Raw genomic sequence first — 15,690 nt, 5'->3', positions numbered from 1 at the left:
ACTAAGATGCTAATTATTGAATATCATGTTTTGGTTCCCACCTGTTTTGCCTATTTTTTAGACTAAATAATAAGAAACCTCGATACTCCCTCCAACGCTTATGTTTCAAGCGATCTTTACAGTCTGTAGAACTTTCCTCCCAGTAAAACCTCACATGTGCCTTATTCAACAAGTATATGCTGCTAGAATTGAACTACGCACGGCCTCTGAAAATTCCGCCTTCTCGTGAAGATGCTGTAAGGCTTGGTTAGCAAAAATGTATTATTTCACAATCAATCCTCTCACTACATATTCTAGCTTCAAGAGATGTCTAATCTCAAAGGCTTAGCATTTCTTTACCATTCTCTCCAAGCATCTGTATCAATAGAATTCTTACTAAACATTCTATCCGAATTGTGAGCTATATCTAGTCACAAAATAACCTGCTTTTTTGTTCAAGAAATTCTTGCTAACTGGCTTGTCTCGTCACTAATCCTCAAAAATATTAAAAGGCATTGAAACACACAATGCCTCATTACAAAACCAGTAGCTAGACCTAATCCACTGATAATCAATGTCTTTCGGAAACTTGCACATTGCACAGCAGAATGTTTTTGCGCAGTGTGAAACAGTCTTTCAAGATAAAAGTACCAATTATACCGATCAAGGTTAATGAGCGTTGACTTGACGCAGAATCGCAAAACGTTTTAGACGGCAAGGCAATTATCTTTCATCGGAACCCGAGGACTTCGGTGTTGGATTTGAATTATTAGTCTCGATCTAGAACGATCGATTAAATTACAGTGGGGCGCACCTTTAAAACGACAACCTCGACAACCTCCATCACACCCAACAAAACCTCCCTCTCACATCACACCCTCCACCCACAAAATGTCCACCCGTCCCCAAGTCCACGGCCTCTCCCTCACTCCTCCCACCCAATGTGTGCACTACAACACACCCCTCGACATCATCGCCATAAAACACAAATGCTGTCTCACCTTCTACGCTTGTATATCGTGTCACGCCGCGCTGGCCGACCACCCACCTCAGGTCTGGAGTAAGGTGGAACGGGAGGAGAAAGCGGTATTGTGTGGGAAGTGTGAGGGCATCATGAGTATTCAGGAGTATATGGATGCGGGGGATCGCTGTGGGAATTGTGGGGAGGGCACGAATCCGGGGTGTAAGGGGCATTGGGGGTTGTATTTTGAGGTTTGAGGAGGAGGATGGGAGGAGAGTTTGGGGAATTTGGGGTTTGGGGTGGTAGGTGGAGGAGAAATTACCTAGGTAGCTGTTTGTGTTGTGAAGATCAAGTTGGGCTGCTGGAGCGAGGTTGAGTATCTTTCGGATTGTAACAAAGGGTCGGAAAAGCTAGACACTTTGTTCAGAAGCGATGCTGCTCTTTTTTTGACAAATTGTTTTGGTCGGGTGTTTAAGGTGGCTTCCGTCACTCTGTGACACCTGCCTTCTATTCCCGTCATGTCGAGATTGAATACCGAGAAAAATATCTTCACGACGACGAAATCAATTCGAAAACATCAGCCATGCGCCACAAGCACAAGACTAAGGGGATCCTCATAATATGAAACCTTTTACAACGATGCGGGACATAGCTCCCAAGGTGAAATTGAGAACATCTTGCCATGAACAACATATGAATTAGATGATATCATATCAAGTTGATAGAGCGTTTCATCACGTTTTGAATGCCACATGATTCGTCGCCCACAGGCCATATGCAGACATCTATGACAATCAAAGTGTGTTTCACAGACAGGGCTTCAATTCCCTCGAAGCTTCGAACAAACATGGGATATCAATCAAATCATTTCCAACGACCCATGAGCACCCAAGATCTTCCATCCAACACCTAGCCAGCGTTACGAGCCAAACCCCCGTCCCATAATTATTGTACATCACACATCAAATTCAAGACCCAATAGCATCCCTCGCATCGTGCCAAACTTCATTTTTATCAACAGGGCTATGGAAGTTCTCATCGACTGGGCTGCTGAGGATATTCTCAATACTGCTCTTTCGCTTGATCATTCCCTGTCGAGATTCCGGCGTCAGGGGATCACTAGCAGGTCCGCTGGGCGGTGGAGATGGCAGCGATGAATTAGCTCTGATATTTTGAATGGGCAATGGTATACTGGTCAGGTTATTCCCGCATGAGTTGGACCGGGTTTGTTGATCGTTACCATTGGAGCTTGATCGCAAAGTTCGTTTGAGAGTGTCAATGGAGTCGACAAGTTGATTATGAGCAGCTGAACAGCGCCGAGCGACATTAGGGAGAGCCGTAGCGCTTTGAACTTCATGTAAGGTAGAAGCTGAATAGCGAGATGAAGAGCGGGTGCGGTAAGTGCGAGTTTTGGCGACAGTAACTTCATTGTAACTTGAGCTGGAAAACGGGGGTATCGCTGAACTCTGGGGGGTTTGAGTAGCGTGAGGCTCAGAAGGGGAACAAGGCTGTATGGAGGGTATTTCGTGGGCATGACTCGCGGTCGCAATGGTGGCCTCAAGTCTGGGAACATCCTTTGGAGTATGAGCTGGCGGATCAACACCTCTGGGCGGAAGAGACAGCAAATTCATCTCTGCCGTGCTCATGATATTCGGCATATGGTTTGAGTTGGAATTAGAAAAGAAGTGTGTCTTGCTGAGAAAACTGCGCGGATCTGGAGCTTTGAATGGTGAGATAGCTGAAAGAGGACCGGGGCCAGATTGACGAGGTCTGTTCTGAAGGAAGCGAAACTTCGAGTGTTCATTTGACTCTCTTCCCATCCCCGCAGGTACAAGATGTTGTTTTCTGGGGAGTGATGGACGTTTTCTGATACCCCCGGAGGGTAGTGGGGTTGTATTCAGCCTAGCCAAAGATTTCGTCCTTCGTTTTGGCGCTGGCTCTCTCTTAGTGGGTTTAGGAATTGGCAACGAACACCGCGATGCAGGTTTGTCAGGCTTTTTAAAGTAGGGGCCACGTCTAGCAATAGCGCCTCCAGAATCCAGAAACAGCCGCAGAGTGTCTAATATTTTGAGAGTAACGATAGCTCCGTTCGCGTCGTCATCTCTAAGGCACTGCCACCTGCGTTTCTTCCCATTTGCTGTAAGATTTTCGTCTGATGTTCCTTTCGGTGCGGCCTCAACTGGTTCTTTCTTTCGCATAGGTGCGACAGGTTCTCTTTTGGGCTTGATGTCTTGGACTGTACCTTGCGGTAACCAGATATCTTGCCTCCTCTGCTTCAAGTCTACCACCCAGGAATCACAATCCCATTCTACCCAGTAGTCAATCACGTCTCCCCAAGTGCTTTCAGAAGGTTTGGTTCTGTTGACAAAGACGACCTGGCCGCCACGCAGATGTACCGCTTTAGCAAACTCTTTTAGCATCACCTTCAATCCGTGTACCCTCAAGCTCGTTCCCATGATTAGCAGAACATCTGGGCCAAGACTCAAATCATGTGTTATCAAAGGGCCCACCAAGTTTGCATGAGGATGTTCCTCGCCGTAGAGGACGATATCTGGCCGTAATCTCCCTACTGCTAGTCCCCTTCTTCCTCTTCCAGTACGCTTGGCATTGTACTCTGTACAGGACGGGCAGTCGGGTGCTTGCCCGGAAAGCGTGGCAGCTTCTCGGTCGTCCTCCTTCCAACTTGATAATTTACCGCATATTCCACATCTGAGATCAGCCAAGCTGCCGTGGAGGAGGACAACTTCGACTCCTCCATTGTGAGGAGACTGCTCGTCGATATTACACGGTCGGGGCTCTTTTTGGTATTTCGAGTGAAAACGCGTTCGATTGCCCGGCCCACGCGTGAGTTCCGTACACAACCCCAAACGTTCTTCCAGACAGTCGATATTTTGGGTGTAGTTTCGGACAAGTCTACCTCCATCACGTAAGACGCGGATAAAATCATGAGTTTCTGTGGTTGATTTGACTTCATTCTGGATCTTTTGACGCAACGAGGATATAAACATGTAGAAGATTGAAGTTGTGAATGGATCTGACCAAATCATAGAGTCAAACAGATCTCTGCCTTTCATGTTTGGCAGACTTGTACGCGAAGACTGCGATGATTGCGTTGCTGGAAGTTCGTCATCGGATGTCGATGTTGAGCTCATGAAACTTGATTCCTCCGCCTGCAGAGTGTGACGTCTTGTTCCAGGCAGAGGTTTTCTCCTACAATTTGAGGTAGGTGGTTCCCTTGACGTTCCTCTGCTATTGGGTGTACTCGACCGTGATATCTGGCGGCTGAACGGTTCCGAAGGAGCAGAGTCTGCCTTCGTCGGATTTTTCGAATGCATGACTCTTCGCGAAGATCTTCGAGATCCGGAAGCACATTCACGATTCGTTATATTCGGATTGTTACACGAAGCTTCGGGGTTTGGATCACTGGCTTCAACTTTAACTTCATCGCCAGCGTTCTGTGATTGTTCCTCAGAAGGTTCACTCTCACTAGTGATACTACCAGCAGATGAGTGTGATTGGAAAGTTCGCTGAGTCGAATTATCCAAGTCGGATAGATCAACAGAGGGCGTTGTTGAACGGGTACTCAGAGGACTACTGGATGCAAGTAATACAGAAGATTTGGTTTCCGGCGTCGACTGCTTGGGAGATTTTGGTGTATCTTCATCATCAATGACTCCAACGACATTTCCATCCGGAGCGACCACTTCATAGAAATACGAGGGCCTTTTTCTCTTCTTCGGTCTATCATCGATATCGAAAGTATTTGCCTGTTCCCAAGGAGGGTTTTCCAACGATTTGTCATATTGTGCCTGTATCAGAGAATAAAGACCGTCTTCCGAACGAAAATCCTGCGCAAACGTTAGTCGAACTCTACCCTTGGGAACGAATAGGCCCACTAACCGGTATACCACAGTTTGTGCTTATTCCAGCACCCGTGATAACGACGACTCTTTTAGATTTGCCCAAGGCATCAGCAATCTCCTGGAGATGCTGGCCAGATTCAGGCTTGACACTAATGGTGGGCATCTTCAAGTGTGCCGGTACTTTCAGGATATTCAAAAATGGAAGTTCCCCACAAAATTACCACCTCTTATCCTCTCAATACTGTCACAATCACTGCAGCCAACCGACACGTATGATTCAAGCAGATTCCTTAACACATCTCATAATGCTTATCCAACACGTACTCGTAGTCGAGGTGGGCGTCGAACAGGGCCTCGGTCTGGATTGGCCGTAAACAGACAATCGGTTGGAGGCAGCAGCGCTCCAACTGTGGACGCAGATTCTAGTCCTGCAGCAGGTGTTTAGACGCGTTCAACAGCGGGCTGGTCCAAAAACGCAACAGGGCGTTGTGAGTAGTAGAGTGCGGGACAAGTTTTCCTAGTCCGTTCGAGAGGATCGTTACAGGGAAGAATGTTTCTGCAGATGGCCTGGATATGATCGAGTCGCGTAAGATTTCGAAGAGGTAAAAGGCAATTTCGTCCGTAGAGATGGTCACTTTCGAATCGTTGCGCAATTGGATCCGTCGCGGTATTCGAATCAACGACGCGTTGATTTCTCTGTGTGTTTGTAAGGTATATGAATGAGAGTTGATTCTCTTCGAGTGGCGCAAAAAAGAACTGCGGACGCCTATAGTTAGGCGGTAAACTGTTGCAAAAACGAATGGCAGTTAAGACGCAATATGGTGTTGTAAGTCTCGAAGGTTTAGGACCCTCCGTCGCGTCGCTGACTGCATGCACGTGCACGTGTGTTTACTTCCCGATGGTCCGTGCATGAGCCGCAACTTCCCCACACTTTTGCTGCAAGCTCAGCCCTGCCCTTTCCAAAGCCTTGCAGGGCCTGCCCCAGGTGGTCAGATTTCAGACTCCGCTTCCCCTGATTTCCTTTCGCCTTCTCATCAAACGGAATCGAAATGCAAACAACAACTTTATCTTAAAGTCGCACAAGACCGCTCAGCTGCCTGCAGCAACCCCAAGCCGTACGTCAGAATCATCTTGGCCATTGCGCAGCATCATTTGCTCCTAGACAGTCTCGATTCTTGAGTTGTGTTCTTGTTTTTCACAATATATTCAACGGAAATCTTGTCATCGACAACGACAGCGTAGAGTTTGGAGCAAGCTACGTGAACAACACTTAAGTAAAGGCGTTTGCTGGTGGTTTCTATGGAAATCATTGACAGCAGCTTGACAAGCACGCATTGAAACAATGGCAAGCCTCAAACTTCAAACTTGCACATGCTTTGCTGTTGAAGAGTCATTTTATACGATTCAATGGGTGAAGCTAAGTTTCTACTTTCTATATAATTGCCACAAACCTTCTTATTCTTTCTCTATCACTTTCCTCTGTATTCGAACCATCCACCATGCCTAGAAAACTCCAGTTTGTTTGGCCCAAGGATGGCCCCAAGGGTAGGAATGATCATGGCGGCTTCTTTGGACGCATGGGCGACGTTCTCACTAATCGTGGACCGGATATTTTTATTCAAAGGAAAAAATCCAAAACACCCATTGCTCCAGAAGAATGGGGAAATTGGTACATCGATTCATCCTAGCCGTGTCAATTCTAATCAAAGTCTCAGGGATTCATACCACATGCGGTCCGCCCAGTACCTCGAGAACTCTCAGCCACATAAGTCTCGTGGGAGGCAAAGATACGACCCCGAAACGAGAAAATATGTAGAATGGCATATAGCGGATGATTTTTACAGACGTGGCGTTGATGGTCTGGGTCCAGGCTCATATCCGAGGTTCACGATGGATGAATGGAGCAAAATGGCGAGAAGACTAAATCGTGGAAGGCCGATCAACCCTAGAAGCATGGGCTCAGATTGGAACCACGACGGCCCAAACGTTTGTTCCCCTGATGGCGTCCTGAATATTATACTAAGGCAATTCAAAGAGATTTCAACAGAAACACGACTGGTTCTGGCAGAATGCCCACCAAACTGCTGAAAATATACGTCAAGGTCTGCACCCACATCTTGGAGTGAATCAGAATCTCCAGATGCACCAACAGTGGCCTCAAGATTTGAATGACTGGATGGATGAAGCTGAGCTGTGACCTGGTCGATGACGACGAAAGCCCAGTTGGCCATAATTGTACTCAAGTCTAGGGTTAGATGTAAACAAAAAGTATATGCATCGTGCGGGGTATGTTTTCATTCTAGCGATTCGCAATTTCATCTCATTAAATGTATTATTACCCTGGCGTTAAGTGGATTGAGAGTTGCAGGTGGCCAATCATTGTTCCACGCAAAAGTTGCCTCCTCCACTGCAGGACTGGTTGCAGACCCAAGATTTTCCACACCAATAGGCTACACAACATTTCACGTGCAAGCCCCCTCGTGTTGAGAAGTGGTGGAATGCAACTTCCCCGCTCAGTCCTTTCATGTAGAATCAACAACATTCAACGGCGATCGCAACGAGTCTTGAGTAGACATCATGGGCGACATAGGTCAATCAAGTGCCACGGAGTCGGCTAATCGCATTGAACCAGGTTCATTTCCACTCAATGTTGCTACATTTCCCGACCTGAACACATCTGAATGCAACGACCCAATTGAGGTCGCGAACGAGTTCGTCGATAGCTTCAACAGGGCCCTTGAAGCACCTGATGTTGAAGCAGTTGTCGGTTTGTTTCAAGCTCAAGGTTACTGGCGGGATCAGCTTTGTTTGTCATGGGATTTTCACACACTTCAAGGTCCGGACAGGATCTCTAAAATCTTGAAACAATCAGAAAAAGGTATCCGCATCAAATCCATCAAGCTCGATACTTCTTCAGCACTTCGATCCCCTAGATCGTCTACCATTGGGCCGTTGCACACTGTCGTTGCGTTCCTGACAGTGGAGACAGACGTGGGCAGAGGTGCTGGTATCGTGAATCTTATTCAAGATCATGGAGTATGGAAGGTGTATACGCTCTTTACTCACTTGATGGAGTTGAAAGATCATGAAGAGGGGGTCGGCGCTAGGAGACCAAATGGTTATGAAGGACATGATACTTCACTCAACTGGCTTGATCGTCGGGAATCCGAGCGCAAACTAGAAGATGGAGATCCAACTGTCCTGATTCTTGGTGAGTGCATCATACTCATACTGCAATTGCCTGAGCTGATGATGTGTAGGTGCTGGTCAAGCAGGATTGAGTATTGCGGCTAGACTCAAAGCTCTTGGCATCAAATCACTCGTTGTAGATCGGGCAGAGCGGGTGGGTGACAACTGGCGCACCCGCTATCATAATTTGGTACTGCATGATCCTGTCTGGTTTGATCACTTAGCTTATCTTCCATTTCCTGCAACATGGCCTGTTCATACACCCAAGGACAAGATGGCAAATTGGCTTGAGTCTTATGTTGAGGTACTCGAATTGAATGTGTGGACTTCTACGATAATCACGCAGTCTTCTTGGGATGAAGGGACCGGAAAATGGACTGTCAGCTTGTCTCGGAGTGGTGAATGTCATGAGGAAACGAGGACTATCTCCCCGAAGGTATGACGACCGGTTATGATTGTTACATAATCATTGACTTTGTTCATAGCATATCATCCAAGCCACCGGCCACAGTGGGGAAGCATATCTGCCAACTGAAATCAAGGGTTTTGGTTCTTTCACCGGCAGCCGATTCGAGCACTCCTCCAAGTTCAAATCTGCTACTCCGGCGAACGGCAACCCAAAGAAAGTCGTTGTAGTTGGCGCATGCAATTCCAGTCACGACATTGCAAAGGATTTTCAAGAGCAAGGACATTCAGTCACCATGGTCCAGCGATCTTCAACTTATGTTGTGACAATCAAGAGCAACAACGCCGCATTCTCCCCACTTTACGGTGAAAACAGCCCAGCCAACGAAGATTCTGACGTTCTCTTTTTAGGCATGCCCAATGCAGTACTGAAGAAACTCCAAGTCGAAGGAACATCCGCACTTTGCGAAGCCGATAAGGAGATTCTGGCGGGTCTCGAAAAAGCCGGCTTCAAGACCGACAAAGGCATCGACGACAGCGGTATCTGGTTCAAGTACCTCCAACGAGGTGGTGGTTATTACCTCGATTCTGGCTGCTCCCAACTTATTGCCGACGGTAAAATTGCAATCAAACAAGGACAAGAAATCGTTGAGGTTTTACCAACCGGACTCAAACTCACCGACGGAGAAATCCTTGAAGCTGATGAAATTGTATGGGCTACTGGATATGGTTCTATGCGTAGTCACTGCCGCACGATTTTCGGAGATAAAGTAGCCGATCAAGTACATGATGTCTGGGGTATGGATGAGGAAGGCGAGGTTAGAACTATGTGGCGAAAATCTGGACATCCTGGCTTTTGGTTCATGGCGGGGAATTTGGCACTTTGCAGATGGTATAGTCGGATGCTTGCGCTGCAGATCAAGGCGATTGAGGAGGGGCTCAGTGGGTATGAAGATTTGTAAAGGAGTGGTGTTGATGAGGAGGATATCTTAAGTCAGAAACTGTGTCTGATGTTGCGGTACTATTATGGGGTACCGAAGACACTGATACTTGACTAAATCCATATTGATCTCCGAGTGGGCGATTCTATGTGGCTTTGACGTTTAATAGCTAGTATGAACACAAGAATGGGTACATGAGACACAAAGGTGAGGACTGTTGAGTGTGGTAATATATTTTGACACTCTGCACTACAAGCAGTTCCAAAAATTTCAGAACCATTCAAAGTATTAGAGCTCTCTTGGCAGGTGTCTATGCAAAGCCAATGTATTATTCTCTAGGTAACTTTGAGTTTGTTGGGTGAGTCATACTGTGGAAGTTTCGTTGGGTGCGGAGGTGGTTGCTCCTTCCTTTGTTTACTTTCTTTCGCGACACCAAGTTTTTTCTCAACTTCAACATCACCTTTCCATTAACACGACACCACACCACCTACTTCTTGGCTGGCCGTTGACTTTTTTCCCGGTAGTCTTCTAGAATCTAAACTCGTTAGTAGACTATCCGGCTTACATTATCACCAATTGAGAGTCATTGAAGTCTCCACTCGTGTTCTTCCTTTCCATCAACCCACCCATCCAACCCTTCCCAACCACCAAAGCATCTCCCAGTTAGTCGCAAACATGCGGTACGACTCAGTATTCAACCAGATTGAGGAGCGAGCTCTATGAGAGGGCAAATCAATGCAAGAGTTATTCGACTTGTCTATCAAACATCATAAAGATGCTCAAATTTGGTACGAGGGCTCCAGACCGGAAGTGAAGCAGTTCGCGGCTGAGAAGCTTTTGTGGGAGGATTTGGGATGTAAGTAGAACTGTTGTCTGAGAGGTTTGGTGTTGAGTGGTTGAAGTGCTGACGCGATGTAGGGAAGGAGGACTTTCCTGGTGTCATCAAACCTCAGAGGAACCCAATCCAGGTTGAAACACAAGAGGCAAAAACTCGTACGACGACATCAGTTCCTCCACATCTGCCAGCTGCAAACGTGGAATTCGCCCAGAGATCAGAGATTTACAAAGAGAAGGAAGCAGAGACTTCAAAATCACTTTCAAACCCTTCACCGCAAACTTCCAGTTCCATACACTCCGATATCAAAGATGAGATCGGTTACAATCCTCAAAACGCTAAGCCTGACTACTCTCTAGAGTCGCTCCTTAGATCTCCTATTCCAGCACACGTCGGCCTGAAGTGGCGGGGAACTATGAGATTCAATGCACCACCACTATATGGCAAGAATGAAGATGGTCACTCATATTGGTCGGTCACCACGCACACAGCGGTATATCCCAAATTCATGGGTTGTAAAGGCAAAGCAATCTACTATATGCATAGAGACTTAGGGGTCAAGTTTTCCACGCACAGGGAAGGAGAAGTACTTTATCATCTGGGTAGAGGATCAACGCCGAGAAAAATACATCGACAAACAAACCAAGTATAAATTTGATCGTGCCTGGCACTTCTTGTACTTGTGGGTATGGGCAAACCAGTGCAAGAGATTGCCAAGAGATTCAGAAGACTTCTTGGTTGATTTTCTCCAATTAGACGTCCAAAACAAACTAGGGAAAATTCCAGCTCAACCAAGCCGACCGCCTGCCAAGCTTTTCAAAGCATCAGCTCTTGATCTATCACGAGCTACGGTTCATCCAAGATCATCATCAAGACCTGGCAGGATCTCCAGCAGAGACTCCAGGCAGTATTCAGATATGGGAGGTAATCGTGACCAATCTCGATCAAACACCTTGGCGAATATTTCCAGTTTTCAGGATATTCAGCAAAACAGGAGTCAAGATGAGGATTTCAACGAAGTCACCCCAAGTACAAGGAACCGCTCTCAACCCCGAGATATGTTGACCCAGACAGAGAGCTTTGTTAGGGAGACTGAATCTCAAACTCTTTTTTACCGGGGGCGACCTCGCTAGCTAATGTCTTACCTACTTGCCGTCGAGTAATGATGCTTTGCGATCGTCTTGCTTTGGCACTTACGGGAATTTGAAACTAGTGGAATAAAGCGTTGCGGGGCGTTGATCTGAGAGACTCCAATTCGTTCCGTGGAAATGTTTGCACATGTATGGAAGTTGTTGAAACTTGTTCGGATTATTTGATAAATCTTTTGTGGAAGATTTTGAAGACTCACAGGGATTTAGCTATTAGGAAATGCTGGCTGTGATTAGCTTTGAAAAAAACAGATCAAAATTGCTTATGATTGCTTCGATGTCGAATTCTACTTATCAGTGTTGTAGCCAAGCTGCAAATTCAAATCATGAAAGAATCGAGTCACTCAAAAACCGGTTTTGACTGAAATTCCTTGTGATATCCGGAGAGATACGGGACCTGGATTCGGAAGTAGTAAGAAGTGGTGTCTGTCAGCCATCTTGAAGCTGTCCACAGTGATTAATTTTATATATATCATTTGGTCTATGTAAATAGGAAAATATTAAATTACTATCTGACAAGATGTCTTCAGCGTGTGAGGTGAATTATTTATTTTGAAACCCTCACGCCCCTTCCAAATTCGTATCCCCAATCGGCTCGCGTTAGTCTGGCCCAGTTGACTTTCCACCTCAGCACCACAGTCCTTCCATATTTGCGTTCTTGATCGGCAGTCATTCTATTTTCGATTTCTGATTTCTTTCTGCCCCCACATCACGGTCTGCCAACGTCCGGATACACTACTGATTCCAAAATCATCTGCCACTTCAATCCTCACCACGGTGGAACTTATACATTCGTGTCGTGTCTCTTCGCTATCGAATTTCCGGTTTTCTTCCCTCCCGACGCTCCACGCATCAAATGCGGTACCACTCAGTATTCGACATCATCGAGGAGCGAGCCTTGAAAGAAGGAAAGACATTAGATGAAATACTCGACCTTTCGGAGCATTACTACACCATAGCGACCGAACGGTATAAAGCCTCCAAAAACTCGGTGGAGAAGTACGTGGCTGAGAAGCTTTTGTGGAAACATTTTGGTTGTGAGTGGCATACATCTGGGGACATAAAGGGGGTGGGAAGTTACTGATATAGATTAGGGACGGAAAGATTTCCTGGCGCACCGCCTGAGAGGAAGGATGAAGATATTCGAAACAATATTGGTACCGTTGCGATTTTACCTGGCAGTTCTCGGATTCAAACCCAGCTTCCTCTCGGGCAACAGGAACGTCTGTCGGATGACGCCGAACATAGACACAAACACCCCATCAACTCAATCCATACTGATAAAAAAACAGAACAATTTCCCAGCGTTACACTACCTAGAAACAAAGATGAGAATATTAGAAGCAGCAGCAGTAGTTTTGCGATTTCACCCAGCTACCCTCGAATTCCAAGTCAGCTTCCTCTCATACATAACGGTCGCTCGTCTAATGATTTCGCACTCAAACTTATAAACCGCCCCAACTCAATCGAACTTCTTCTGCTTGCCGGGGCACCCAGTCGTGTTGGTCTCGAATGGCCCGGAGAAACGAAATTTCCGTACGCACCCGTTTACGGCCAGACTGTTGAGGGCCAACCATATTGGTCGATAATCACACATCCGGATGCATATTCAAAATTTGTTGGTCCAGACCGCAGTACTTTGAGCAGATTTGCAGGCACTTTTCACCTAAAATTTACTACGCACCTTGCCAGAGAGCACCAAACTCTGATGATCTGGATAGAGGCACACGGACCTTATTGCAATATTCATGACATTGATAAAGCAGCTTGGGCGAAACTCGAACGCGCATATCATTTTTTGTTTCTGTGGGTGTGGGCTTTTCAAGTAGAGAAATTGCCACCAGGGGGGAAGGAATTCCTAGAGGACTTTATGCAATTGGAAAAGGAAAATAAATTGGGGAAAATTCCACCCAGGTTGCAGCCTCGTCGGCCGGCTCTACCGCAATTCGAAAAGCAGCTACGCTCACTACCTCACTCAACTACGGGAAGATATCGCTCACCAACAAAGTCTCATGAAGAGAGACACACCCCGAGAAGCATATCGCGAAGTAGGAAACGACGGCGAGAGCGAAGCGAAAGTCCGGCGTCATATCGCGGTTCAGATTATTATATGCCCTCTCGGTATAGAAGTGGACGATCTGATCGGCACAGTAGTACATCTCCTCGACGACGATTTTGGAGTCCAGATCATTATAGACCCTCTCGGCACAGAGATAGTGGATCTACCGGTGGAAGAACACGCTCACCAGAAGAGTCCCGCGAAGGTGCAGACAATCGGGAAAGCGTATATCACGGGAGGGGCAGTAGGAGATCTCGCAGTCCCGTTCATCATAGCCTCCCTCGACAAAGGGATAAACACTCTGAGGAATCCCATGAGAGTTCTTATCGAGAAACCAGCGAGCAACAGCGGCTTCGTCTACTTCGCGAGCGTATCGAGAATGAAAAGAGGATTCTTTTGAGCAAGAAAGAGGAGGAGGAGGAAAGACGCTTTCGGCTTTCACCGAAATCCGAAGATGATGATGAAAAGCTGCGGCTTGCAGGGGAGTCGGAAAGAAAGAAGTGGGCAGAGGACTAGCGGGTCCAGGGACGGTTGGATGTGGCGAAGGTCGAAGATGATGTCGTTGGTAGAAAAGAGAGCATTTCGATGCTAGCTTCGAATGAAGCGGCGAACTTGTGAGGAGAGGTAATGAAGGTCTTTGATAGACTAGATTGAGAAGATTTAGGTTGACGCGGTTATCTATGTATATCTGAACATTTGGCGTGGATCTAAAGGGCTGTTCGCGATATCATACTGAGATACAGTGTATTTGTATTGGTTGACAGACACCACTGTGTGGGGACTGGGCTGCGAACCGTTGTAGTCTCTGTGACTTAGCCATGTCGTGCAGATGGATGATGTATGTGGATACGTCAAAACTTAGGAGCTGTAGTGCTCAATGAAAAAAAGCTGAGGATATAAAATCAAGATCAAAATATTTCTCCCTTGTTCTCCTTTGTAGTGTTAGATTTGCCTGTCATGTATTGTAACTCACTGGCGTAAAATAAATAATCGCATTGTTTCTAATTTCAAATGAATTTACTCGCCATAGTTGAAAAACAAGTTACTCTACGGTCATGACGTAATTACCTAGGTAGGGATTCTATAAATGGTGAGAGTGAGGTTGACGGTGGGGCGAGGAAATGCACCGTCATTCCTTAGTGATACCAACAGTGGGTCTGGAGTCGAGCCAGAAAGAGCTTATTTTAACGTCTTCAATTTTTGTCTCTGTTTTGTTTGCAAGTTTGTATCGATCCAATGTCTTCTTATTTTCTCTGCCATACCTACCTAGGTAGGATGGCATTACCTACGCTATGTGTTGTGCAAGAAGTGTCCATTTGCGACGATTACACAAATCAAAATATGTTGGTTGACAGAACCGCGATGCGACTTGCATCTATCGCAGTTTATCAAGATGCCGTCAATTCATCTCACTCGAGGATTCTGTTTCTCTTGGGTTCACGACCGCATTATTTATAACTGGGCTGAATAATGGCACATCTTGGTTCACTTCGACAATGCCACCACCCACCAAGCCACCACAAGCTGAATTGGCTGTTTTCTCAGCCCCAGACCCGAACAAAGTATAAAAATCGACATTTAGTCCAGGAACAGCTCTTCATGTTCATTGTCAAACAAAGCTGCCTACACAATTTTCGACCGTCAAACCAGCAATAAATCATGGCTCATTTGCAAGAGACTGAAGCCCCAGGTCCGAAGAAAATGAAGCTCTCTCAAGACCACCCCGAATATGAAGTTGTAGATAGCGAATATCGCCAGGAAGATAACTGGACACCTCTTCACGAAGCCGCTGATCGAGTCGATATTCCTAAATTAAAATATCTTCTCAATTTAGGGAAATTCGATGTCAACGCAGTCACAAAGGAAACAAACATGACCGCTCTTCACTTTGCCGTGCAAGCTTGGCATACACCCGACAATCGGGGTCGTCAACCAGAAGCCGTCAAGCTTCTCTTGGAGAATGGTGCAGCGGTCGATCCTCACGATTATGTTGGCAAGACCCCACTTCATATGTCCGTCCAGACTGATTCGCTGGACGTCACAAGAATGCTTATTGAACGAGGTGCAAACGTCAACGTCGGCAGTCAAGAATCTGAACGTCCATCCGAACCTTGCGGTGAAGGCTGCGAGGATGGTTGTGCTTGTGGAAATCGCAGTGCTCTTCAAGGAATTCTTGCCGCTGTGACTAGACAGCATTTCTCGTCGGCAAACTTTCGAAAGGACGCAACGCCTCTACATGATGCGGCTACTGCTGGGAACTATAAACAGGCCAAATTGCTTCTCGAGACATTGTGCTGTTGAGGGCGGAAG

The 15,690-nt window shown here is 46.5% G+C and overlaps 8 protein-coding genes across 8 annotated transcripts; 7 read left to right on the top strand and 1 right to left on the bottom strand.

Annotated features, from left to right (window-relative positions):
- Positions 1-870: 870 nt before the first annotated feature.
- GLAREA_09434 (zinc finger CHY protein) lies at positions 871-1,197 on the top strand (the record flags this gene model as incomplete). Its single annotated transcript, XM_008086031.1, has 1 exon — positions 871-1,197. One exon carries the CDS (start codon positions 871-873, stop codon positions 1,195-1,197), a length of 327 nt encoding a protein of 108 aa, XP_008084222.1.
- A 711-nt stretch (positions 1,198-1,908) lies between these two features.
- GLAREA_09433 (DHS-like NAD/FAD-binding protein) lies at positions 1,909-4,966 on the bottom strand (the record flags this gene model as incomplete). Its single annotated transcript, XM_008086030.1, has 2 exons — positions 1,909-4,788; positions 4,841-4,966. The coding sequence occupies 2 exons, from the start codon at positions 4,964-4,966 to the stop codon at positions 1,909-1,911; spliced, it is 3,006 nt and encodes a 1,001-aa protein (XP_008084221.1).
- A 1,336-nt stretch (positions 4,967-6,302) lies between these two features.
- Positions 6,303-7,000, top strand: GLAREA_09432 (uncharacterized protein; the record flags this gene model as incomplete). Its single annotated transcript, XM_008086029.1, has 3 exons — positions 6,303-6,472; positions 6,519-6,789; positions 6,839-7,000. The coding sequence occupies 3 exons, from the start codon at positions 6,303-6,305 to the stop codon at positions 6,998-7,000; spliced, it is 603 nt and encodes a 200-aa protein (XP_008084220.1).
- A 380-nt stretch (positions 7,001-7,380) lies between these two features.
- Positions 7,381-8,434, top strand: GLAREA_09431 (FAD/NAD(P)-binding protein; the record flags this gene model as incomplete). Its single annotated transcript, XM_008086028.1, has 2 exons — positions 7,381-8,014; positions 8,064-8,434. 2 exons carry the CDS (start codon positions 7,381-7,383, stop codon positions 8,432-8,434), a joined length of 1,005 nt encoding a protein of 334 aa, XP_008084219.1.
- A 259-nt stretch (positions 8,435-8,693) lies between these two features.
- GLAREA_09430 (FAD/NAD(P)-binding protein) lies at positions 8,694-9,359 on the top strand (the record flags this gene model as incomplete). Its single annotated transcript, XM_008086027.1, has 1 exon — positions 8,694-9,359. One exon carries the CDS (start codon positions 8,694-8,696, stop codon positions 9,357-9,359), a length of 666 nt encoding a protein of 221 aa, XP_008084218.1.
- A 714-nt stretch (positions 9,360-10,073) lies between these two features.
- On the top strand, positions 10,074-11,306 carry GLAREA_09429 (uncharacterized protein; the record flags this gene model as incomplete). The annotated part of the gene is made up of 3 exons (XM_008086026.1): positions 10,074-10,194; positions 10,257-10,666; positions 10,728-11,306. The coding sequence occupies 3 exons, from the start codon at positions 10,074-10,076 to the stop codon at positions 11,304-11,306; spliced, it is 1,110 nt and encodes a 369-aa protein (XP_008084217.1).
- Positions 11,307-12,177: 871 nt separating this feature from the next.
- Positions 12,178-13,896, top strand: GLAREA_09428 (uncharacterized protein; the record flags this gene model as incomplete). Its single annotated transcript, XM_008086025.1, has 2 exons — positions 12,178-12,358; positions 12,416-13,896. The coding sequence occupies 2 exons, from the start codon at positions 12,178-12,180 to the stop codon at positions 13,894-13,896; spliced, it is 1,662 nt and encodes a 553-aa protein (XP_008084216.1).
- A 1,143-nt stretch (positions 13,897-15,039) lies between these two features.
- GLAREA_09427 (Ankyrin repeat-containing protein) lies at positions 15,040-15,681 on the top strand (the record flags this gene model as incomplete). Its single annotated transcript, XM_008086024.1, has 1 exon — positions 15,040-15,681. The coding sequence occupies one exon, from the start codon at positions 15,040-15,042 to the stop codon at positions 15,679-15,681; it is 642 nt and encodes a 213-aa protein (XP_008084215.1).
- Positions 15,682-15,690: the final 9 nt, after the last annotated feature.

The sequence above is a fragment of the Glarea lozoyensis genome (assembly GCF_000409485.1).
Source record: "Glarea lozoyensis ATCC 20868 chromosome Unknown GLAREA4, whole genome shotgun sequence".
NCBI lineage: Eukaryota > Fungi > Ascomycota > Leotiomycetes > Helotiales > Helotiaceae > Glarea > Glarea lozoyensis.
This window is presented reverse-complemented; position numbering and strand designations above follow the sequence as displayed.